Raw genomic sequence first — 27,175 nt, forward strand, 5'->3', positions numbered from 1 at the left:
AGAAACCTTCCTACCAGCAAATCTGTGACAAAAAAATATAAGTAATAGAGAGATCATAACGGTTACTTGTCACATAACAAGCATTTAATGTCAGAATGGCTCATCTAAAGCGACTTATAAAACTACATATTAAAAGACATTACCATAAAAAGTTCTGGAAGCTTGGTGCAGTAATCTTTTTCTTTTTAGTAGTTTTGATTTTAATGCAAAGAGAAGTAAGTGTTCAATACTCCAAGGAGGAATTAAGGATGGAGAGAAACATGAAAAATAAAAACAAGGTGTTTGATTTAATGCTAGAAGCTGTAAACAATATTAAAGATGCGATGCCAAAAATGCAAATAGGAGCACCGGTCAGGCAGAACATTGAGGCTGGGGAGAGACCCTGTTTGCAGGGGTACTACACAGCAGCAGAATTGAAACCTGTGCTTGACCGCCCACCTCAGGACGCTAATGCACCTGGTGCTTCTGGAAAGCCCTTCAAGACAACCAATTTAAGTGCTGGAGAGCAAAAGGAAAAAGAACGTGGGGAAGCCAAACACTGTTTTAATGCTTTTGCAAGTGACAGGATTTCTTTACACCGAGATCTGGGACCTGACACTCGACCTCCTGAGTATGTTGGAGAAAATTCATTTGGCATTTATCACCAGGGTCTTCAAGGAAGAGGCTTTAGCTAAGGAAGTTGCTCATTCTTTAGCCACTCTGAAGCAGAAAAATCAGCAAACGCTATTTATTTTATATTTTATTAATTGATATTTATAATTACTGAAGCTAAGTATCCATATTTTTGCTTGATTAGGCAGCACAAACATTAAAATATTATTTTGTAAATTAGCAAACTGAATTCTACATCTGACATCTCTGCTCAAAGAAATCCTTTATTCTCAAATGCTATAATTTCCTCATTTATTTAGGAAGAAATATTATATAATATTTATGGAAAATATAGGTGGTAGAGGAGTTGTTTTATTCTTCTGTGTGGCTATAGAATTGAAATGTTTAAAATATACAAAGATTTTGGATAATTTATGGGTTTATAAAATGTGTCGCAAAGTTTGTGACTGTCAGTGCATAATTATATTTCAGAATGCCCATGTTTTGTAAGCTTTACACTTACTGTTTGTACTCCTATTTCTCTGGAGTTTTGTTCATTAAGTTCTCATATCTGGAGATTTGCTTCCCTCTCTGAAACCAGTATTTCTTATTGAATCATTGAGACTTGTCTCAATTATACAGTATTTTGATAAAAATTTCCCTCCAGGTTCTGCTATAATTTCTCTGTGTCCTGAGTTAAGTAGGTTATTACCTATGAGGTGGTGTTGAAGTGCTGTATTTGAATTGCAAAGGCTTAAAATGAAGTCCAGCATCCTCAAGCCATCATGAATTGATTTTGTGAGCTTGAGGCAGGCAACCGGTGTCTATATATTTTGTTCCCTGGTTCTAACCGATCACATTGGTCAGTGAACTTACAGACAAAGAGTTTTGTAGAATACCTTATGAGTTTACTCAAGTTTTTGTGAATTCATGATTGTTAATACCTGTTCCAAGCATATTAATACCTTAATGTTGTAGTTTTGTAGGCTGAACTTTTATCCCTTTGTTCTTATTTGTGAGATCCAAAATTAAGTTGCCCATTTTAGAGTATATATTTGAAAACACACACACGCACACACAAATGTATGTGTATAAAATATTGTCATATTTTAACAGGGCACAGTATAGTTTCTTTTGTTAGCACAAATGCAGTATTACTTTCTACTGATTTGTTGGGAATTCTTGACTTTTTTGAAAAGAAAATCACAAATATTTATTAAGCATTCATTAAAATCCCAGTTACTATCCACTTAACCAGCAATTTAATTGTAGCATTAACAAGCTGCTCTAATGTTCAGTTCTTTAATTACTTAGTAAGTGAAATCCATCTAAGCACATTAACAGTAGGCTTTGTATGGAGTTAAACATTTACTTATTGACTAATTCTGGATAGTTTTATAGAGATCCTGGGGGTTTATTCCTACTTTGAAGATAACCAATATTAACAAGGAACCTAGTTTCTAAAGAACTGATAATCTTTGTCCAGGCTTATTAGTCATATAGGTCTTAAAGATAAGTGACAATGTGACTGATAATTTAAGCAATTCTCTGTATACCAAAGTTTACAAAGGGCTTAACTGTAAATACACAGTCATTTTGTCAGGTTATGTTATTTTAATTGTACTGTTTTAAATGATGTGAGATGTTTCCTGTAGCTTAAATTGAATGTGTTATGTTGTTTCAACATGTATGGGGTTAACAAAATTATACCTAGAAATTTTAGCACTTGCATTAATGATTGGCACACTTTACCATGCCACCTTATTTAACCACTTAATCATTTTGCCCTCTCCTCCTTAGTTCCTCCTTCCTTTCTTTCTTCCTCCCTCTCCCCTCCCTCTCTCTTTCTTCTTTATGGTTTTTGGAGGTAGGGTCTCACTCTAGCTCAGGCTGGCCTGGAATTCACTATGTAGTCTCAGGGTGGCCTCAAACTCACAACAATTCTCCTACCTCTGCCTCCCAATTGCTGGGATTAAAACCTGGCCCACTTAACCATTTTTAACTACTACTTCCTATTATTTAGGCAAATAAGCTGTAGCTTAAACTGAGTTAAAGCTTTTAAAGATTAAATCAATAGCAATGTCATTAGGGTTATTTTTGAGCAGTTTTTACTTTGTATCTTAATTTTCTATAAATCTTGATTAATATTGTATTAATTAACTACATGACAAATAAAAGGTAAACTTTTTAAAAATTTTTATTTATTTATGTGAGAGCGACAAAGAGGCAGCCAGAGAGAGAGAGAGAGAGAGAGAGAGAGAGAGAGAGAGAGAGAATGGGTGTACCAGGGTCTCCTCGAGCCACTGCAAACAAATTCCAGATGCATGCTCCACCTTGTACATCTGGCTTATGTGGGTTCTGGGGAATTGAGCCTTCAATCCAGGTCCTTAGGCTTCACAGGCAAGTGCTTAACCACTAAGCCATCTCTCCAGCCCTGTCAAACATTTTTTAATCCCAAAATTGTTCTCCTTCCCTAAAGCGTAAGACATGAGAGGTGATAGTGGTGCCTCATCATTTTCTTTCTAAAAAAAACACTATGTGACGGAACTTTTTAGAATTTTAGTTATAGTTTATAAACCTTTATGTATTAGTACACGAGCTTGTATTTAGTCATTTATTTCTGCAAAATTGTGATTCAAATGCTTTTTTTTTTTTTTTTTTGGCAGGAGGTTTGAGGTAGGGTTTCACTTTAGCCCAGGCTGACCTAGAAGTTACTAGTAGTCTCAGGGTGGCCTCTGGCAATCCTACCTCTGCCTCCCAAATGCTAGGATTAAAGGCATATGCCACCACGCCCAGCTTCAGATGTATTTTTAAATAGCTTTTGGTGGAACTTTGTTTATACTTGATAGTATATCCAAAATCCAATTTACAACAATTTGCTTTTTTAAAAAAAAAAAAAAAAAAACTTAGTTTGCTTTTCTTCTACAAAATAAGGAAGGCTGTGATGTTTCACTTCTGACCATGCATTTGTATCACACTTTGAAATATGAAGGCACTAGAGAGCAAAATCTCTCAAAACCACCCACTTTCTTCTCCTCATTTTTGCTGACACTGCCTCTTCATAAATTACTCCAATCTAATATCCTCTTTTATGGCATAAGCATTCCACCCTAATGACTTGCTTTTAGCAAAGGGTATCAAACATGTTTCTCTTGAGGAATGATTACAAAAGTCATTAATGAGAGACTATGTAGAGGTTGTTTTTTTTTTTTTTTTTTTTTTTTTTTAAAGGATGGCTTTCCCAGTTCCCTATTGTCACACTGGATGTTACCATCCAACCCTCATTGGCTCTGCAAAGCAATATAAGTACATTGAGTCTCTCTATTAGTGAATGATTTACTTATCTTTCTGTTCAAGGAGCAGTATTTGATTGTTAACACACTATTTACATTGTGGGCGAATCTGACTGTGTGGGAGGATGAAATAGTTTGTCATCCAAAATTATACAGCCATCTATGGTATTCAGGCAACCTTAAAGATACAGCTGTCTTATTTGCATATCTTTTTCACAAACCACACATGATTTATTTCATGCCCCAGTATTTTGAAGCCCTCACTCTGCCCTTACTACAAGGCAGGCTAGGGACTGTGATTATCTCTATGTCTCCATCCTCAAAGGGTGGGCCTTTACTGTGCCACCAACAGACACCCTGGTGGCTTACTATAAGTATGGTTTTCTTTGAGAAAGATGTTATAAAAATAAATTTGATGTTAGTCTGTAAGTGATGTTTGTAGGTAATTGATAATCGTACTAATTAAACAGAACTACTTACTAGTTTTTTTCCCTGTGCACATCAGTGTTGCTAATGGTGACAGGAGTACCACCCTTGTAACACAGATAGTCTTGTTTGTTTTGCGGTTAGGTTCACTGTAGTGCAGGCTACCTGGAACTCACTATGTAGTCTCAGGCTGGCCTTGAACTCACAACAATCCTACCTCTACCTCCTGAATACTGGGATTAAAGGTGTGTACCACCATGTCCAGCAGATATAGTCTTTTAAACTTGAAAGTATTCTTTGTTATGAAAAAATTTATAAACAGTAAGCAGTAAAAGATTGGAGCAAAAGCCTTAAAATGTGGAAATAGTATTCAGGATTTGCCAGATGGTGTGCATCATAAGACTTAGGTTTTATGGTAAGCTATTTTCCCATTTGGGATCCACATACAGATTAAAGTAAATTGATTCAATGAACATGGGAAAGATTTAAGAAATATATCTCACAATTACAAACATACCTTGTTTAAAGTCTCAACCAGTGAGTATTCAATTAACGAAGTTGTGTAATTGAAATCACAGAAAAAGTGAATAACTATTGTAGGAAAGTAGGACATTGTGGCTTTTATCTGAATAGTTACAATTTTTAATTTCTATACGTTATCTCACTTGTAGGTTATTTTTTATTTACAATATTATTTATTTCTAGAATTAGTTGAGAAAATTCACAGTAATGGGTTATAATTCCTATCAGTGCAAATGATCTGAGATTAATAATTTGCTTGTAAAACTTTATTTTTGTATGTTTACATTCATATACCACTAAGGTTATCTCATTTCGAAATAAGTTTATTTGCTGCTGTCTTTGGTTATAGAGATCAAATAGTGGTAGTGCTAGCAATGGCATAGAAATGATGTAGCAGTGGTGAAATAAATTAATGAAAGTCTTAATTTTTATTCTACTTCTTTGGCTTCTTCTAGATGTATTGAGCAAAAATTTAAGCGCTGCCCACCCCTGCCTACCACCAGTGTCATAATAGTTTTCCATAATGAAGCGTGGTCCACGCTGCTTAGAACTGTCCACAGTGTGCTATATTCTTCACCTGCAATACTGCTGAAGGAAATCATTTTGGTGGATGATGCTAGTGTAGATGGTAAGAAAGCCCATGCAAGCTAGTGAATCTGTGAGGTGGTGGTGTCCAGAGTACTATGTGATAGTGTGCTCTCTGTTGCCTTCTCAAAACCAGAAGAGTTTGGATGGGTGATGGTTGAAAGCAGAATCCAAGGATGTCTGTATTTGAATATTTGGGTGTAGAACTGTATGGAGCAGCATGATTCCTAACTGTCATTCTGACTTTATAGCTTTTATTCTAAGGCACCATAGTCAGGAGTACAGATGTGAGCTTGGAGTCAGTCTGTCTGGATTTGAATCCCAGCTCTGGTCTGAACCAGTTATATACTTTTCATTAGTTACTTAAATTTTCTGTCTCAGTTATTTTATTGGGAAAATTGGGATCATGTCTAGAGTAAGATATGCTGTTAGCTTGCAAGCCACTAAAAAAAGAAAAGAAAAACCACAAGACAATTAACATGCTATTGATCATAAGAAACCTCCAACTTTATAACTTTAAGTGAGGAAATACAGAAATAATACATAGCTCTAGGGTTATTTTGAGAAGTTAAGGCATTATTATAAGCAACATGAATTAATAAGTAATGCAAATAAGTAAACAGTCACTACATTCTATTTTACTTAGGCTTTAATTTTTTCTTTTTTTTCAATGTTAACAATTAGCAATATTTAATGCATTCCAATTTTAAAATTGTAAGTCAGACACTAAATTACACATTTTAAGTTGAAATTGGTGGTCTAACAAATGTACTGATTTTCTAAAATTTTTCAAATTATAAGTATTTTATGTACCAAAGTATCTGAATATTAAAATTTATTCCTAATGAATGAATACAGGTTTGGAGCCAGATTCCTAATGGCCTAGTCCCAATTTAAGCACTAATTAGTTATTTTCTCGTTTATAGAATGGGAATAATACTCTTCCACCCATCAAATCAAAATAATTGTTATAGACAGCATTATGTAGGAAACAAGTACCGGTTTGATTATATTCCATCAATTAAAAGATATAGCAATAAATTTAAAATGAAGCTATTTGCTTTTTCTTTTATCTGCCTATAATTTTAAATGTGTCTGTAGTTTTAAAATTAAACAATGTGAATCCAAGGAGGTTATGTTCTCAATGTGGTTAAATATTTAAGTTGAATAAAGTAGCTTAACACAAGAAATTTTTGTCATGGATATGAGACCTCTTCTCCAAATAGGAAGGTTTATAATTCAAGCCTTCTGGATTCAAGCTGTGTACCACAAGTTAGGGCTGGTGTTATTTACCTATAATCCTAGCACTAGGAGACCAAGGCAAGAGACTACTTGAGTCTGTCCCCATACCCCCCTCCCAAAATAAAGAAGGAAGGGAAAAAGAAAAGTGGGAAGGTAGGAGAGGAGAAGAAACAAAGAGAAGAGGGAGGCAGAGTGGGAAGAAAATCAAGTTACATACTATATATTGATCTCTGATTCAAATTCCTAATACCCTTGGCTAATTTATTTTACAACTTAATTATTTGCTGCTTGGTCTGTTTTAAAATTCTTGCTGCCCAGTTGGGCTTCAGCAGATTCTAAGTGATGTTTGATTAAGATCTATACTCTTCCCTGTATGTTTGCCTGAAAACTATCACAAACTTAATCTTAGAGATCCTTTTTCTTTTTGTTTCTTGAGTGTTTTCTCTTAGGTGATTCCCTGCCCCCAACCCTTTGGTACGTCTAAGTAGTGAAACAATAGGGCCGTGGTAAGTTTTACTAAGATCTCAGTTGAACATATCATCTTCATTTAATAACAAAAGCAGAATTATTGAAACAGGAAATGAGAATGGAAAAAGATGCTCATTGTCTTTCTCTTTCACCATTTTAGTTATTTTCATTTTCTAATCACTGCTGAATATAAACACAATACTAATTAAAGACATTCCATTTACTTTATATTACATCACATTAAAGACATCCCATTTTAAAATCTGACATATTCACACAACACTTTCACAGCCTATTTTTTTACCTTCAAAACTTATTTTCAATAATGGACTGGACAGCTTTTCCTTAGCCATTTGTCTTGACTTGTGAACCCTGTAGTGTTACTCTATGCAGTATGTCATTGAACATCTTTTTGCTTAAGTCAGTTTGTAGTTGGCCATTAGTTAAGTTTGGAGAATCCAGAACTCTCTTTCAAAATATCTGCTTACTTTATAGTCTTGCTGGCACTGGAACAGCTTTCTTAGAAAGTTACCTTTGTAACTGTGTCATTGAGTTCATGATCCAATGAGAACCTCCTCTTTGCTGTGAAGAAGAAAATCTAGGAATAGTGGCGCAGAGCTGTAATCCCATCACTAGGGGGCTGTGGCAGGAGATCAAGCCCAGCCTGGCTACATAGTTAAATCTTGTCTCAAAACACACACACACACACACACACACACACACACACACACACACACACACACTACTGCTACTAATGATGATAAAGAAAAGGAAATGAAAAGAATGTGAAGTAAAAACTAGTCCCTGATTCCAATTATTTGAGCGAAAAGCAGCATAAAGATGTGAATAGTCCAAAAAGAGAGCTAAGTCTCAGCGAGAACAAAACTGAAGATAACATTTTCACAATAGCACCATGTGGCTGGCCCTGTGTCAGTTCTCTTTTTGTTCTTTAATCCTCCACCTTCCCAGTAGTCCACTGTGGTGGTAAATCCTACTATACCCATCTTATAAGTAAGGAATTAAGCTACAGCAAAAATAAAACAACTTACCCGGGGTTACACAGAACATCTGATCTGATAGGATTTGGTGTGCTTATTTTCCCATTATATGGCTATGGAAGAATATGGATTGGGCTTAATTGAGGGGGCATATAAGAATTTGAATAAATTTTGGAAGTCATAGATGAATTTAGAATATTTTAAATAAATTCAAGCAATGAGGTTTATCGAAGGAATCTGTAGTAACTCCACTTAAAAGATAAATCCTAGGCCTGTGGAGATTGCTCATGGTTAAAGATGATTGCAAAGCTTGCCAGCCCAGGTTCAATGCCCCAGTACCCATATCAGCCACATGCAAGGTTGGAGCCAGGAGAATCTGAAGCTCAGGGGCCAGCAGATCTGACATTTGTTTACAGTGGCAAGAGACCCTGTGTCAAATGAGGTGCAGCACAGACACCTCAAGTTCTCCCTCTGTCCACCTGGTGCATGAGACCAAAAACACGCATCCATACATGCTCACACTCATAATAAATCTCCATTAAGGCCTTTGAAATTTTACAGGTCATTTGAATTACAAGTTTATATGTATATCTATTACCATCTTGTGTATATTTAAGAGAATTGTTTCTGAGATACTTAAAGGGTGAGATAGAATTTACATAGATTTATTATTCCTGGATCTCATTTCACCTCAAGAATATTTAAACTTTATATCAGCAGAATTCTCATCTGCATCCCTAAAGAACTAAAGCCTTATGTAATCCTAGATAAAATCAAACTCACCTACACTTGTTTTGGAAATATGACAGAAGCAAACATCTGCCCCATGATTTTACTGACTTTCACCATATTCCCAGTCATATCGAAGAACATGCTCTGGGACCTACGAGACTTCTGCAATTTCATTACACATGCAATAAAAGTCCTATAATTTAATGGAAAGCTGGATGTCTTGGTATGTGCCTGTAATCACACTACCTGGGAAGCTGAGGTTGGAGGATCACAAGTTCCAGTCTGGGATATATAGCAAGGAAATATAAAACGCAAAAATAGAAAAGAAGAATCGCAACAAAAAGATTTTAACAGTCAAAGGCAGACTTAAGATGTTTGCATATTAACAGGACTTCATTGATTAGGGTTTTCTTTTTGACCTATCTCAACTTTTGCATATTATATATCTCAACCAAATTGGAACATTGAATATCTAAAAGTATGCACGCACTGCTACAACTTTGTTTGTATTTATTTATTTATTTTTTGTTTTGTTTTTTTTGAGGTAGTGTTTCACTGTAGCTCAGTCTGACCTGGAATTCACTATGTAGTCTCACAGTGGCCTTGAACTCGTGGCGATCCTCCTACCTCTGCCTCCCAGAGTGCTAGGATTAAAGGCATGTGCCACCACACCTGGCCTAACTGTCTGTTTTAAATTTTCTGGTTTATATATACCTTTTTATGCCCATGTTTTTACTAATAAAAAAATACAGAACTCAAAGCTTTAGAAATTTTCTGCATCATGTGAATTGTCTCCAACTTGCTATAGCTCTGGGCTGTTCCTATTAGCTTTTTTCTCAACATTTGGTTATTACATAATCACTTCCGAAATATCAAGGTATACTTTTAATACTTGACTTTTATCATTAAGATTTCTAGGCTTAAATATCACTTGAAAATTATTATGTTTTTGGCTAACTTCTGTTTTTTAATCTGCCATAGTTGGTCTGCTGAGATCTGTATGGGAGTTTTCAAACTCCTGGTGTTCACTTCATTTAGGTTTCTCACTTACCACAGACACATGCATTTATTTACTAGAGTATGCAAGGTAAGTATATATCATAATGTTACATACTACAGTAGTTCGAATTTGCACAGCCTCTTTTTCTACCAGAAAATAGTTAAATTCAAATATTTTTCTTTCACTGGCAGAAGGTCATTGGCCTATAGTTTCATTAGCTTTTAGATACTATATAGGAGAATCAATTTAGAAAAAGTTAATTCTCTTTTTTTCTTCCTTACAGACGACTTGCATGAAAAACTAGAGAAATATATAAAACAATTTTCCATAGTAAAAATAGTCAGACAAAAAGAAAGGAAAGGTCTCATCACTGCTCGGTTGCTAGGGGCAACAGTAGCAACAGCTGAAACGCTCACGTTTTTAGATGCTCACTGTAAGTACATGTGTACAGGGAGAAGCTGTAACGTTTCCCTTACCCTTCTCCTTGATTTGAAAGTGAATTTTCTTTAGTTGTTTCATTTCTTCTCTTGAACAGTATTTCCAATTGATACAAGGGTATTCCAAGCAGATACTGGCTCTGTGTAAGAGCCTCCCTTCACGTACTCAGTTCTTTTGACATTCCCAGTGGGCTATCCCTAACTGAGAGTTTTTCCCTCTCAGATGTTCATTCTGTCAGAAAAGGGAAGGGTTTTTTCTTAGTATTATTAAATTCTGACCCTTTAAAATTTTCTACAACTATAATCAACTCTATCATTAAACATTGTCCCAGTACTACCACTTTTGACTTTTATATAACAGTACTTTGTTGAAGATTTGTGGACTCTGTATTATGTCAAGTCAGGGATGGCCTTTCCCTGCTTGCTCTTCCATGAGTATTGACAATTTTTGTTAACTTTTGTTGCTGTTGGAGTATTCCCTTATATTTTAACTTTTTAAGCATCACTGTTTTTTACTATGTAGTAAGTGCTTTGGAGTCAATGTATAGTGGACATGCAGTATATTAATAAACACTGTTTAGTCTCTGGGCTGTAAGCTTTGCACTTGGCCTTCATCTGCCCAGCCCTTAATGTTTGACCCAACAGCTGTTCTTGAACACACTCCATTTGTTACAGAAAGGCTTTCGGATTTGCCTGTATTGTTGAGAGGTATTGCATTCAATACTCTCTTAATACTACCATTTGAAAAATACATGGAAATCTGGAGTTGTTTTTCAAAGGAAAATACCATTCTCTAGTATTTCTTTTTGTACTCCAAAATAATAATAGGAGCCAAGTGGGCATTCTTCCCATGCTGGAAGATGTGTCTGATTCCCTTCATGACAAATGGTCCCCTTGGCCACGGCTGCCAAGCATCACTGAGTGGGAACTAGAGAGTAGGACTGGCGTGTGTCTGAGCTCACCTGTGTGATTTGGGCTGGGGTGGCCTGGGGCCAGAGCCAGGTCTTTCATGGGACTTCCCCCCTTTCCATGGGCTGCAGCTCCTTTGAGTGATCCTTCTATAGCAGCTCCATTCAGAATATTGAAGGCCTGGTAAGAGAAATGTGGCTTTCAATCACTGGGCCTTAGCTGGGGGAAGGGGAATAAGTTTCGATAAATCAGAATATGTTGGGGTTATGTGAAAAAGTTATCTTTGATTAATAGATCACTGAAGAGGAAATATTTTCCCATTTTTTTTTTAAATATGGAACGCTTCACGAATTTGCATGTCATCCTTGCGCAGGGGCCATGCTAGTCTTCTCTTTATCGTTCCAATTTTAGTATATGTGCTGCCAAAGTGAGCACGAAATATTTTCCCATTTTAAAGGGAACTTCATATGCATTATTATTTGCCTGTCTTAGGAGAAAATAATCATCTTTCCCTAATCTTGTTTTTCTTTATTTTTTCTTTTCACGTTTTCTTTTGGTTTTTCATGGTAGGGTTTACTCTAGCCCTGGCTGACCTGAAGTTTACTATGTCATCTCATAGTGGCCTTGAACTCACAGTGATCCCACCACCTCTGCCTCCCAAGTGCTGGGATTAAAGGTGTACGCCACCACACTTGGCTCTTAATCTTGCTTTTCCTTTTCATTCTCCTCCCATCACAAAATCCTTTGAAAAATCCCTCTTCTTTAAGATGTACTGTAGAGTATGCTGACTATTGTTTATGATGCATGGCTTACTTCAAAATAGCTGAGTAGGGCTGGAGAGATAGCTTAGCGGTTTAAGTGCTTGCCTGTGAAGCCTAAGGACCCCGGTTTGAGGCTCGGTTCCCCAGGTCCCACGTTAGCCAGATGCACAAGGGGGCGCACGCATCTGGAGTTCGTTTGCAGTGGCTGGAGGCCCTGGCACGCCCATTCTGTCTCTCTCCCTCTATCTGTCTTTCTCTCTGTGTCTGTCGCTCTCAAATAAATCAATAAAAAATGAACAAAAAAAAAAATTTAAAAAAATAGCTGAGTAGATCTTATTTTTAAAACACACATATGAAGTGATAGTAAATGTTTGATAATGCATGTATGTATGTATGTATGTGTGTGTGTATATATATATATATATATATATATATATATATATATGTATATACTATGAAGAAGCATTGCATCCAATACTCTCTTAATGCTACCATTTGAAAAATACATGGAAATCTGGAGGTATATACTATACTATATATATAAACTATGATTTGTCCATAACTGCATAGGGTTTGCCTGTTATAACTCAATAAAGCTAAAAAAAAACATGTTTATTCAAAACCTAAATGATTTTGTTCTTTTATAAATGTTCACACAAACAAGTAAAGAAAACCTTCAGTGTTTCTATTAAATTCGTGTGCATTTTGCTTTCTCTAGGTGAGTGTTTCTATGGCTGGTTAGAACCTTTGCTGGCCAGAATAGCAGAGAACTACACTGCAGTGGTGAGTCCAGACATCGCATCCATAGATCTAAACACCTTTGAGTTCAACAAGCCTTCTCCCTATGGAAGCAATCACAACCGTGGGAATTTTGACTGGAGCCTTTCCTTTGGCTGGGAGTCACTTCCTGATCATGAGAAGCAAAGAAGGAAAGATGAAACCTACCCAATTAAGTAAGATGCTTGCCCACAGTGCCTTTCACACCATAATACCATGTACTGAGTGTCCACTTGGCTTTCCAGCGTTACTTTTGTCAAGATTCTAACACTATCAGAAACACAAAATCTGGGGCGGGAGAGATGGCTTAGCAGTTAATATGCTTGCCTGCAAAGCTTAACAACCCGGTTTGATTCCCCAGTATCCACATAAAGTCAGATGCACAACTGGCACATACATCTGGAGTTTGTTTGCAATGGCTAGAGGCCCAGGTGCACCCATTCTCTCTCTTTCCTTGTCTCACAAATAAGTAAATAAGGAAGTAAATACACACTCTGCATATCAAATAGTAATGGGATTTATGCAGGTACTTTTACATAGGGTTCCTGAGAGGAAGTTGAATAGGCATGCTCTTATACATTCCTCATAAGTGATTAGAGTATTATAGCAGGTTAAGAAAAGTCAGGTGTGGTGGTGTACATCTTTAATCCTAGTACTTGGGATGCAGAGGTAGGAGGATCACCATGAGTCCAAGGCCGTCCTGGAACTACAGAGTCAGCCTAGGCCACAATGAGACACTGCCTTGAAAATACACCCCCACTCCAACAAAAGACATTCAGTAATCTAAGAGAGGGCCCTTAAAGTACTTATTTACCACAGAACCTTGTCTTTGAAGAAGGCATTTTTAGTTCATGTTAATCTATAAATACAATTTTAAATCATAACATCTCTTTAACATGTAATGTTGATTGAGTTCTTTAAACATAGTATTTTATCTTGTTTGCTTTTTAACAACTTTACTGGATTATTTTTTCAGAACACCTACATTTGCAGGAGGCCTTTTTTCCATATCAAAAGAATACTTTGAGCATATTGGAAGTTACGATGAAGAAATGGAAATCTGGGGAGGTGAAAATATAGAAATGTCATTCAGAGTAAGTTTATGGAGACTAAGCAGCGTATGTGTTAAACAGTGTGATGTATTGTGTTCTAATTGGCTAGTACTGGTTAATACAGATATACACCATCTACTTTTTGTGCTTTCTAAAATTTAATTGCTGGAAATTTGGCAGTGAGACTATTTCCTCTTGAATTGTAACTTGATACATTTGTTCATGGTTGCCAGTATAACAAGGGCGATCAGTTAAACTCCTGTGTCCAGGCAATAACACCAATTAATGCACTTGTAGCTACTGAATTCCAGCCAAGATAAATACAATTAAACCTAGTGCTTCAGGAAATGAGTTGGTTATCAAGGGAGTAAGTAAGGAAAAACATTTGTGTATAATTTTAACGGACTTTAGACTTAACTCTGGATTATGAGTTGTATTTATTTTTCCTCATGCCTATTATAATTTAACAAAAAAATCAAAAGGTCTAGGTAATCTCTACATGTACCTTAGTTATCTGATCTCATGCACTTATTTTGCTATAACTTGACCAGTCATTTTTTTAATCCCTTAAATTGGAATGTAGTAAGAAAGAACTGAAGTAGGAGTTGGAATATTTAAGTTCTGGCTCTGACTCTATCCTATACTGACAGGACAACCTTAGGCAAGTCTGGACACTTAAGAACCTGGGGTCTTTTGTAATTATTATTATTATTGATTTCAATTTCCAACACTTAGCACATGTTATAATTCAAATATAGTTTGTTGAACTGGACATATCAGAGTTGTCTCATTTGTTGAAGTGAGGAAAAGAAGGGTCTAAGTTAGTCCATTAATTCTAGCATGTGCTATTAAACATGGCTTCTTTTCACATCTTTTGCTTGGTGATATTTAAGCTAAAACAAGCTGTTAGGACATTGAGTGAAAAGGCATGGCTTTCATTATTTGCCATTTTATTCACAAATGATGCAAAGACATTTTGAACACTTTGCAAATAAGCATGGATCTTAAAAAATGCTCAACTTCTTTAAAATGTAATAGAGTGTACTTTAGTTACAATGACTATCTGTAATGGGTTTCTTGAATGGCAAATTGAATGTACAAGAGGCAAATAATGGTGGGGCTGGTGAGACCACTAAATGAGGAAAGTGGCAAGCATGAGGATCTGGGATTGGACCTTGACACCTGTGTGAAAGCTGGGCGTGGTGACACTGGATCAGTGAGCTCTGGATTCAGTGAGAGTCCCTATCTCAACAAACAAGGTAGAAAGCAATAGAGAAAGAAACCTGACATCCATAGCATTCAAATGCATGTGCACACATGTGCTCCTGCACACATGTGTCATGCACACACATACACATGCAAGGACAAAAAAGACAGTTGAGTCTGGGTGTTTTTACATGCAGACTGCAAATGTGTGACTTAGAAGAAAAACCTGTGGTTTTGGTGAAGTAACCATGGAGCTGTTACAAGATAGAAGTAACCTGCACAAGAGCCTTTCTCTTCTGTGTATGTTAGAACATTTGTAAGTTGTTTGCAAAGAAAGGACATTTGGAATTCATATTTATGAAACATCCAAAATCATGGTTTTGTCAACCTACTTTCGGAAGATGTGCTTTTGTCTTCTTTTCTGTTTATAGCATTTAATAAAAACATTCTTTACATTCATATTACTAAAGTAGAACTGGTAGGGAACAGAGACTGCTTATAAAATTGTAAGAGATCTGTTTTTATTAAATCTTAACGGTGAACTTAAAGCAATGTTTTAACCTTTCCCACAGTGCTGTAAATTTAAACAAATGTCATTAATTATCAGGTGTGGCAATGTGGTGGGCAGTTGGAGATTATGCCTTGCTCTGTTGTTGGACATGTTTTTCGCAGCAAAAGTCCTCATACTTTTCCAAAAGGCACGCAAGTGATTGCTCGCAACCAAGTTCGCCTTGCAGAAGTCTGGATGGATGAATACAAGGAAATATTTTATAGAAGAAACACAGAGGCAGCAAAAATTGTTGAGCAAGTAAGTGAGAGTGAAATAATTGAAGGACAGTAAAACCTATACAATTGGGGAGGGAAAGAGGGGACATAAGAGCACAACCCAATGGGAATATGACCAATTTGCATTAGGTTCATATATTAGAGTTCTCAATAAAAAAACACAAAAATGAAGACATTTAATTTTTTAAAATCTATGTTTGAGTTACTCAACAAAATATGTAACAATATTGTTGAAACTTGTTTTTTAAATATTAAGTATATAACTGATATAATTTAAGTATATACTTAAATTTTAACTATATAAGTGGCAGTTTTCTCTCTTAAAAGGAAAAAAAAAATAAGAAAGCAGCTTTATAAAATTCAGCTGTGTACCTGTGTAAGAGTTACCTACTCACTGCTGGGACAGAACACCTGACCACAGCAGCTTATGAGAGAAAAAGGTTTATTTCAGCTGGCAGTTTCGAGGGAGCGTTTTACTGTATCAGGGAAAGGAAGCAGTACGAGGGAGCTAGCCCTCCATACCCAGTGGCCTGGACTACTCATGGTCTCCCCAAGTAGCATACCGCTCCAGCAAAAACCCCGAACAACTTTCCCAAATTACCTCCAGTTTAGGACCAAGTATTCAAAGCACATGAACCAAAAAGGAGCATTTCATTCAAACCACCACATGATTATCCCTTTGAATATGAAAGATGCTTTGTTCTGGTGACTGCCTCCAATATTTACTCAAAGAAAACAAGATTAAGTAAAACTGCCCTTGAAGGAGATGTGATTAGCGCGCGCGCGCACACACACACACACACACACGCACACACACACATATTCTAAATAGCTTAAAAAAGATTTATTTTTATTTTTATTTACTTATTAGAGATGGGGGGGGATAGAGAGAGAGAGAATGGTCATGACAGGGCCTCTAGCCACTAAAAATGAACTCCAGACACATGTGCCACTGTGTGCATCTGGCTTATGTGGGACCTGGAGACCGAACCTGGGTCCTCAGTCTTCGCAGACATGTACCTTAACCAGTTAAGCCGTCTTTCCAGCCCCTAAATAGCTTTTTGACTTGTAGGTAAAGACAATGCCTTCATGTGGCATAAGAATGAGCCAGGAGTATTGAGGCTTTTATTTCTTGGGTTCCAGTTATGCCACTCACTGCAGGTCCTATCTTGGCAACCCCCTCTTAAGAACGTGAAAGATGACAGTGGGACTCTATAGTGTGTTTGCCAGGCAGCCAGACATGGAATGTGCTCTTCTTCCCCATCTTGGAGAGGAAGTCCATGTCCTGCCTGTCTTCCAGAGTGCCTGTGGGGGAGTGAGAGTGGTTACACAGCACACTCTTGCTACTCTGCAGAATCATGGCATTACTAATAAGAACTGAATTCCAATAACCTTTATACTGAGGCACAAAGAGTATGCTTCTGTGGAGGGCACCCAGCTCTGTAGAAAGCTGAGCTCATTTGAGGAGGGGTCTTTCTTGCAGGTCAAGGGCATCAGCACTTTGACATGGTAAAGACAAGTCTGGCTGCCTATTCCATGTTTCCTTTGATCTTCAGCATCTCCCTACAACACATTAATAGGGTGCCAAGTGAGGGTGCTTGGGTTACATGGCTAGCTTTTTCCCAGGGTCACTGGAGCAAGCCGGGCAGATTCTGTGCCACACATGAGGGCCTGGCAAAGCAGGCAGATGCATGCTACATGAAACTTATGCTCTTTTTGTCACCCACAGTGGGGCAAGGGAACCCGTTCTCACTGCAGGGCACATAGATCCACTTGGTAAAAATACATCAGCTATCCAGAAATCCCTAGGAGTCTTTCTGTTTTGCTAAAACAGCTGAATTCAGGGCATCAATGTTGGCACAAGAAAGTATTTCCCTTGGTTGGCTTTATAAAGTTTGAATATTTACTTTTTGATCCATTTGAGTATCAAATATAATTTTCATCTAAACTTTTGCTTGTAAACCAAATACCTTTTCATTTCAGTGTTTTTTTTTTTAAATTCAACTTTCCCTTTAAAATAAAATATATTTAACTCAAAATTGCCTTTTTCTCCACAAAGTTGAGGATATGATTAAGTGTAAAACCCTGAAACTAGAGAAATGTTCGCAACTCTGTTGTGGATTTGGTGGTTACTTTCTGCAGACATGACTACACTGAGACCTGAATTGCATTGTGTATTGTACTGCTTATCTGTCCTAGCTCACTTCACACATCATTTTGAAGTATAAAGTTGAGACCAATTTAGAATGTTTCTACCATTTCTGTGTCTAGAGCATTTGGGTAAAGATCTCTTCCCTTTAGAAGATCCACACACCCCAAGTAAAGTAGGTCTGGGGAAATGGCTCAGTAAACTTCTTGATTTGCAAGTATGAGGACCTGATTTTGATCCCCAGAACCCATATTAAAATCCCAATGTTGGGGAGTCAGAGACAGGCTGGCCAGTCTAACCTAATTAGATGAATTTCAGGCCAATGAAGACACCTTTTCTCAGAAACAGTGGATAGTGCCTGAGGAATGATATCTGAGGTTGTCCTCTGGCTTCCACATGCACACACACAAGAGTATCTGGCCAGCTGTACAGTGTGACACCGTTCTCTGAAACCACAACTCACCAGGCATGTGGGCATACCTGTTGCTTGAATGAATGATAGATGAATGCTTTTAAATTGCATCTTGCATTTTGATCCAGAATTTTCTTTACTATCTAAGTATAAATATACTTAGCACCTTTTTAAAAAAATTATTTATTTATTTGCAAGCCAGGAGAGAGAGAGGAGATAGAGAATGGGTGTGCCAGGGCCTCTAGCCGCTACAAATGAACTCCAGATGCATTTGCCCCCTTGTACATCTGGCTTATGTGGGGACTGGGGAATTGAACCTGGGTCCTTTGGCTTTACAGGCAAGCACCTTAACTACCAAGCCATCTCCCCACCCCCACACAAAGCACCCTTTGAAGTATATATCCAAGCTGATTTGATTAACTATCTCCTTCATTCCTCATATTTTTTTTTCTAGAAATCATTTGGTGATCTTTCAAAAAGATTTGAAATAAAAAAACGCCTTCAGTGTAAAAATTTTACATGGTATCTGAACACTATTTATCCAGAAGTGTATGTACCAGACCTTAATCCTGTTATATCTGGATATGTGAGTATTTTCCTCTTCCTTTTTACCTACTTTATATCTTGCCAATAACTCTTTTGTTTATTGCTTTTGAGATTTTCCATTATTCCTAACAGTACTTTCCTGGAATTAATTGGAAAAAAAAACCCAGACATAATTGAATGTTTTTATTTGAAATTTTCCAATTAGATTAAGAAGGTTGGCCAACCTCTGTGTCTGGATGTTGGAGAAAATAATCAAGGAGGCAAGCCATTGATTTTGTACACGTGTCACGGTCTGGGGGGAAACCAGGTGAGTTTCGTCTCAGTGCTTTCCACTCATTAGCACTTATAGACATAGAACACAGTATTGCTGGTTTTTCAGAGTTTGCAGCTCAGCAGAATGCTCAGTAAGCTGGAGTGTACCTGTTCTCTGTCGACACATGGCAGTGGATACTAGCATGGTAGAATACTTTGTTTTGGTTTGTACTTTGGCTCTGAAAATAATCCGGAGTTGCTCATTGATCCAGTAGGAAAAGAGACCATTGCAGAAGATCATTTGAATTTAAAATAAAAAAACATGTTTAATATACGTCTTAGATGTTAGCATGATTGTTGGCCTGGTGATTTTCAAGACTACCTATGAAGGCCATATGGAGTATGATAATAAATTATATCCACTGTTACTATGGAGTCAGCTACATTGTAAATTCTTTTTGTCTAACAAGACATTATTTCACCTTCTCCCTGTCTCCAAAATGTTATGCTCTTCATTCCCCTGAATTGGTCACATCCTTATTTGTTTCCATTCTGTTTTGCCATTCAAACTCAAATCTGGGGCTGGAGAGATGGCTTAGCAGTTAAGTGCTTGCCTGTGAAGCCTAAGGACCCCAGTTTGAGGCTCGATTCCCCAGGACCCATGTTAGCCAGATGCACAAGGGGGCACACACACCTGAAGTTCATTTGCAGTGGCTGGAGGCTCTGGTGTGCCCATTCTCTCCCTCCCTCCCTCCCTCCCTCCCTCCCTCCCTCCCTCCCTCCCTCCCTCCCTCTCTCCCTCTCTCTCTCTCTCTGCCTCTTTCTCTCCCTGTCACTCTCAAATAAATAAAAATTAAAAACAAAACCACCTCAAATCTGAAATGTTGCTATCAGATTTTTTTGTGACTATAGAAAATGTTCAATACTAGGTTTCTGGATTTCATCTTATTTTTCTAACCCTTTGTCAGTTAACTCCCACGAGGACTCTTATTTCTTTGTTTGTCATTCAGTAAGTTCATAGAGTGACCCTTGTGCACCAGCTGTGATGAACCCAGTCCATTTAGCTTTGACCTCCTTGTGGAGATCTGGGTTGCAGAACCAGTGTTTGCAGTCAGAATGACAAGGTCTGGAATACGGCATCCCGAGTGCCGTGTGAATATAGAAAAAGCATCAGAAGTAGATAACATGCTCATGGGTTTTCCTGAGAAAGATGACATTCAAGACTCTCTTTAAAAACAGCACCACCAGAAGAAAAAAAAAAATCTTGAGAAGTGGCTGGTGGGGTGGGGATGTACGAAAAGTGTGAGGGAAGATAAACTAAGGGAGAAGGGAGTCTGGAATGTGTTGGGAATTGTGTACATTTGGGTGCAGAGTACACGATGCATGTAGGAATGTCATAGCTCTGAATCAGCATGCTTTTCTGGTTCATTCTGACAGACTCTGGGAGTGTCAGTCTTAGGATGAAAGGGTCCATTTATCTCCTGGAGTCCAGTTACTTAACATACATTTCTCTATTTGTTAGGTTCACCTTAATACAGTTCTAATCTTTATTTGCCTGAAACAGTTGATCTACTGGGAGTAGCAGATGATGTAAGGCAGAACTGGTTAACTCCATTTGTCTACAGCATCAGGGAGCAGTTTTGAAATGGGATGGAAGTGCATACAGACCTGCACACACACACACATGCATACACACATATGCATATCCATATGTAATGTGTATATGTGTGCATGTGCAGAAATACGTATTTATCTTTGTAAAAACTATTAAGAAAAAAGGTTATATAATTACATTTTTGTGAAAAAAAGATATTCTAGTAAAAGTTAAGGTTTTACTTTTACTTAATTGAGCAAAGAAAAATATTCCTCAATTTGGAAAACTATTAGCAATTAATGTGAATGCTTATAATTTTCTCATTTAGAATGAATTAATCTTACGTTAAAATATATTAGTACTGTTTTTATAATACTTTATAATAAATATTATTTAAATGTACTAAATAGATTGTTTTATATGTTCTTCTGTTATCATTTGCATGCAGGTATTTTTATAATATTATCTAAAATTATTTTTTTTAATTATGGAATATGGCTTCCTTATAGAAATTTTGAGGTAGAGGAAAATTTACATAGTTATTCTTTTTTTATTTTAGAGTGTTTTATTTATTTACTTGTGAGGCAGAGAAAGAGAGAGAGGGGAAAAGGCAGATAAAGACAATGGGCACACCAGGGCCTCTAGCCACTGCAAACAAACTCCAATTGCATGCGCCTCCCTGTGTACTGGCTTATGTTGGTGCAGGGGAATTGAACCCGAGTCTTTAGGCTTTGTAGGCAATCATCTTAACCACTAACCCATCTCTGTAGCCTCAACAAATACATATTTTTTAATATTGTAGTAATTGGCAAAGTTGGTGACTTTTTGAAGCTTACATTATACAGAAGCATTTTTAATCACAAGAAAAATATGTACTTGTGGGTATTAGAAAAGACAAGGGTCTGGGGATATGGCTTGGTGGATAAAGCACATACGATGCAAGCCCAAGTACCCAAGTTTGGATTGCTGCAAAGCTAGATGCTGTAGCGGGCGTGTGTGATCCCAGCGCACCTGCCATCGGATGAAGTTGGAGGTGGGAGAGTCTCTTGGAAGCTTGCTGGCCAGCTATCCTGGAGAAGGCAGGAGTGAACAAATGAGGCCTTTACTCAAATGAGGAGGCAGTGGAGGACTGACACCCAAAGCTGTCCTCGTGCCTCCACATGTATGTGCCCTTACACACACTAAAAATATAAAATGATAAAGGTTTCTTAAAAACAGAGCAAGTCAGGATGATGTAAGTGATGGGTTGGGAATTAGTTTTGGACATCAAGGAAGACTGTCTGGATGTAGGTGGATAAAGTGGATCACTTCGGAGAAGAGCATGGGGTGGGGGAAGGAGCAGGCGGGGGCAAGTGCAACAGCTCAGGAGAGGGTCACAGAGAGCACAGAAAGCCCATGTGGCCAGTGCAGAGGGAGGAAATGAGGTCAGAGAGGGCAGTAAGGGGCCTGGCCATGTGGGACTCTGCAGGCCCCAGTAAGGAACTGAGATTTAATTCTGAATATGACAAAAGGTTTTGAGCAGGAAAATAATGATGTCTGGTTTATATTTTAATATTGGTTTCTATCATCCTAGCATAGACATTGATTTTACTTTGGCTCATACCCTTTGCATTTTATTCTAATCAAATATTTCTCTTCACTACTTTGCAAATTTTAGTTCCTTGAGAGTTAAATTTTTGAGGCCTTATACACTTGAACATTTTCTTATGTTCTCTTTGTTTTGTTCATAGGATGGTTGTTTATGGGATGTAACTCCGTGATAACATGTTGTGTATGCAAAGTAAAATAAATATTTTGATTAGATGACTGAGTTGGCAAATACTCCTTCTCAGTGTGGTTTAAATCATTGCAGCTTTATGACACTTTGTGCTTAGGGTTTCCCTTGCAGGATATGTCCATCTCATCTACAGGTCTCTCCAATATTCTCAGCTAGTCTATTGCACTTTTTTTGTTGTTGTTACTGGAGTATTTTCAACTATTTTCTATTCCTTTTAAGTTCCCCTCTGAGAAGTTTTTCATTGACAGTAAGGTAAAATATAACCTTTCTTTATCACCATCTTTGAAGTCTCAAGATATACCTTAGCTTAAATTTCTTAGTTAATCATAAGTTACTTCTTTCTTTCATCATATAAAACTAATTTTTTTACACAGGGCTTCCATCTGATGCACTGGGTTTCAAAATTGACGTTTTACTTATGGGAGGAAAGAAATTAAGCAAGAGATAAAAGAAACCAAGATATGAGTTTCTATTAATTCTGCCTTTTGTGGATTACCTACTAACATATAACAAGTTTAACACAGTATCTGCTTAGCACATTATAAGGGCTCAATAAATATTAGTGCTAACATGAATTATTGAAAATCAATTGAAAAAGCAATCTCTTTTTAAATGTGTACACTATCAAGATTATAATACATGTTACTAGTATGTGTACTGCCTGCCTTTAGTCTGCAGGGAAACCAACTAGCGCCACATGCAATTCTAATAGTATGACATACAAGCTATCTGTACTGTCCTGTGGAAGCCTTGAAAAGTTGGAATTTTGAACAGCAGAACAGATTTGGGAACTCTAAAGAGAAATGGCCATATTTGAGTGAGTTCTTGAAGGATGAAAAGGAGTTAGCGAGGTAGAAAAGGGTTAGAGAGCACAGCACAACGCCTTAGGTTATTCTGCAGTGGCAGATTTGTGTGAAAGGTACAGTGGTTGCTGTAGGATTGAATACTGAGCATTTCATGGACCAGTTATTAAGGACTGTGGACTTTGACCAACAGAAGTGAATTGTTTAAGCAAGAACATGAGCAGATCAAGCCAATGCTGTGAAAGCCTCACTGGCAACTGACTGGAGTGCTATGCTTTAAGATGAGACATTGGAGATAGCCAGAGGTAGTCAGAATAAAGTCAGGGGGTTCTGAGTCATAGAAGTGAGGCTGGAGAATTAAGTCGGTGGCACCTGAGAAGAATATTCAGTGGAACTAGAGATTATTCTTAGTAATCATTATATTCTTGGGCAGCAGGAACTATTGTTACCATTTCGTGAATGCAGAAGCGGTCTGGGGAGTGCTCTGTAGGTTGTAGCTCTATGTGAATGCCTCTGATTGAGATGAATTGTTTGCTGGCAGAGAAGGAAACCAGCCTACTAGAACTTTCCAGGTCCTTTTCTGTGGCTTCTGCTTATGCTAGCTTTCATTCTGCTCAATAGCTTCTGGTTTCTAATATGGAAAGACTGTACTTAAGTAGTCCTGGCTGGTGATAGACTGAAGTAAGACTTTGATATATTTATCATCAAAATTCAGTGGATGCTTCTGATACTATATTGAGGTGATTGTTTAGTTAGTAGCTGAGTGGTTTTGTGTTCTTGTATTTTTGAGCACATAGGGCACTTCTGTCAGTAACAACATCCTTTCTTCCATAGTACTTTGAATACTCTGCTCAACACGAAATCCGGCACAACATCCAGAAGGAGCTGTGTCTTCATGCTGCCCAGGAGCTCGTTCAGCTGAGGGCGTGCACCTACAAAGGTCACAGGACAGTTGCCACTGGAGAACAGATCTGGGAGATTCAGGAGGTATCTCGATGGAGTCAGTCCACCCATGGCCTTGATTGTTTTGAGTAACTCTAATTGCTTAATTGGAAACGTGTGAAGTACAAGGTGTTACTATCATTCACCAGACTTCCCTATTGACTCTGCTGTGGTTATTGTATATGCCTCCCCATGTGCTAAGAGAATAGACCCAGGAATTAAGTCCCATGGGAAGAACATCATCCTAAAACTACTTAGTGGAAGCTTGGTTTATATAACATGAAGAATTTGTATGGATTTTTAACAGTAGTATCTCATTCTTGACGTTTTAGAGGTTCTTACAATATCTTTTGCAAGAGTCACATACTTTTTTCCATGAAGACACACAAAAATATGTATTTTTTATGAAGTGGTTCTTTTATTTATTTGCAACCGGAGAGATACAGACATGACACTTAAGAGAGACAGAATGGACACGACAGGGCCCCTAGCCTCTGCAAACGAACTCTAGACGTATATACCTCCATGTGCACCTGGCTCTATGTGGGTACTGGGAATTCAAACCCAGGTGGTTAGACTTTGTAGGCAAGTACTTTAATCACTGAGCCATCTCTGCAGCCCCCATTTTATCACTTTTATTGTGAATCTAGAGTTGAAAGAATATGTGACAGATCTTTTGCTTTTAAACACATTTAAAGTTTAAGACAAAATTCTTACCTAAGTGCTGGAGAGATTGCTTAGCAGTTAAGGCACTTGCCTGCAAAGCCCAAACACCCAGGTTCAATTCCTCAGTACTCACATAAGCCAGATGCCAAAGGTGGCGCATGTGTCTGGGGTTTTATTTGCAGTGGCTAGAGGGTCTAGCATGCCCATTTTCTCTATCTGCCTCGAACCAGGGTCCTTAGGCTTCACAGGCAAGCGCTTAACCGCTAAGCTATCTCTCCAGCCCTAAACGGAGTGCTTTTTAAAATATTTTATTTATTTATTAGAATGTGAGAAAGAGGAAGATATAGGGAAAAAAAATGGGTGTGCCAGGCCTCTAGTCACTGCAAAAGAACCCAGATGCATGTACCACCTTATGCATCCAGCTTTATATGGGTACTGGGGAATCAAACCTGGGCCATTTGGCTTTGCTGGCAAGCACCTTAGTCACTAGGCTATCTCTCCCAAATCAATGGAGTACTTTTGATTTACAACTTAATTAGACCTTGCTCTTTGTGCCACTCTTTTCTTGTTTGTTTGGTTGGTTGGTTTATAGGGTGTTTTTCTTTTCTTTTTTCTTTTTTTTGAGGTGGGGTCTAGCTCTAGTTCAGGCTGACCAGGAATTCACTATATTGTCTCAGGTTAGCCTCAAACTCACAGTGGTCCTCCTGCCTCTGTCTCCCAAGTGCTGGGATTAAAGGTGTGCGCCACCATGCCTGGGCCTGCTCTTCCTTTTCATAAGGCCTTAAGTTAGTTGAACAATGGTGTCAAAATGGTGTTGTTTAGAGGAAAAACTGACAAACCTTTCTTAGACGTAGTTGATGTTAGGAAGATTTAAAGTCAAGGTAGGTATATACATTTGTTATTCAAGTCTCCTTTTAGCTCTGATGATACCCTAAAGTCATTGTCACATTTGTCATTTAAGCGTAAATCTTGAAACTTACGTTTTTTGTGTGCTTTCTTTATTCTAGGATCAACTTCTGTATAATCCATTCTTCAAAATGTGCCTTTCAGCAAATGGAGAGCATCCAAACTTAGTGACATGCAATTCATCAGATCTACTCCAAAAATGGCTTTTTAGCCACAACAATTAAGTGTTCCTTAAAATTAAGGAGTTGCAAAGGAGATACTCTTTCTTGTAAAACTGTGACTAGGCATACACTGTAGTTTTTGAAAATTATGCAAATGCAGCTAATTGTAACTTATTCCAAGTGCATTTTCCATATTTATGTCTTAAGACATCTCTGCAGCACTGCTGTGGAGGACCTCTAAGCTTTTATTTCAGAGCACAACTAGAAATACCAAAGACTATTGTCAAATGTCCAGATATAGGAGAGAGATGTTTACAGTACGATGAAAACAATATTCCTGGTAAAGTGACATTTGTGTATTTTTTACATTTGAGGATTTACATAGCTACATTCTTCACACACTCACAATTTAAAATATTTCCCCGAATTTTAGGGGGAATGAGTAACGATTTGATACTGTATTTTTTTAACTATATAGAAATGGATCAATGAAGGCCAGACTTTGGCCTTTAGTACAAACCAGGAAATTTTTAGAGATCTAGAATGTATTGTTTTAATATGCAGGTAAACTCTTGTTATCTTTTGTTTACTTGTCTGTCACATATTTTCCTTAAACATGAAGCTGAACAAGGAGTGGAATATTTTTGCCACATAAACTTTTGGAAAACTACAAAGTATTTTTTAGTCTACCCCACTTGATGCACATGTCTTCCCTAAGTTGCTTTTTAAAATGACTCTGCAGTGTGTTTTCCAAAAATAATTTTTAAAACTTTATAAATTGTTAGTTGTTAATAAGGGTCCCCTTTCCTTCCTACTAGTCTTTTTTTTTCTATCACAATTCACTAATCTTGAATGGTTATGATACTGAATTTCAAATGCAGTATATTTGACTCTGTGAAATTTATTTGTTGATTCATTTTAGAATGTCTTTTAATGGACTTCATCAAAAAAGACTTATTTTTATGTGTGGAAAACAATTAAAAAACTGAACACTGTTGCACTTGTTTTAAGTTTCCTTCCTCTTTGGGTAAAATCTGTAATTGATAATAGATAATAGGTAGGGGAAACATACATTTTGTATACTGACTTTCTAATCACTTGTTTGTAGAACTATGAAATTCTCTTAAGGAAAATTCAAACACTTGATAGAAGTAGTGCTGAGTTTGGAAAATAATGAATATT

At 37.4% G+C, this 27,175-nt stretch overlaps 1 protein-coding gene and 1 non-coding gene across 2 annotated transcripts; one reads left to right on the forward strand and one right to left on the reverse strand.

Moving 5' to 3' along the window:
• Galnt3 (polypeptide N-acetylgalactosaminyltransferase 3) lies at positions 1-26,863 on the forward strand. Its single transcript, XM_004651913.2, has 10 exons — positions 1-610; positions 5,288-5,460; positions 10,141-10,290; positions 12,683-12,917; positions 13,718-13,835; positions 15,607-15,807; positions 18,801-18,932; positions 19,098-19,199; positions 24,153-24,305; positions 25,934-26,863. Exons 1-10 carry the CDS (start codon positions 96-98, stop codon positions 26,054-26,056), a joined length of 1,902 nt encoding a protein of 633 aa, XP_004651970.2. The 5' UTR covers positions 1-95; the 3' UTR covers positions 26,057-26,863.
• Positions 11,532-11,638, reverse strand: LOC123460382. Its single transcript, XR_006636947.1, has one exon. It is a non-coding gene; the product is annotated as a U6 spliceosomal RNA (small nuclear RNA).
• Positions 26,864-27,175: the final 312 nt, after the last annotated feature.

This window comes from Jaculus jaculus, chromosome 4 (assembly GCF_020740685.1).
Source record: "Jaculus jaculus isolate mJacJac1 chromosome 4, mJacJac1.mat.Y.cur, whole genome shotgun sequence".
Taxonomy (NCBI): domain Eukaryota; kingdom Metazoa; phylum Chordata; class Mammalia; order Rodentia; family Dipodidae; genus Jaculus; species Jaculus jaculus.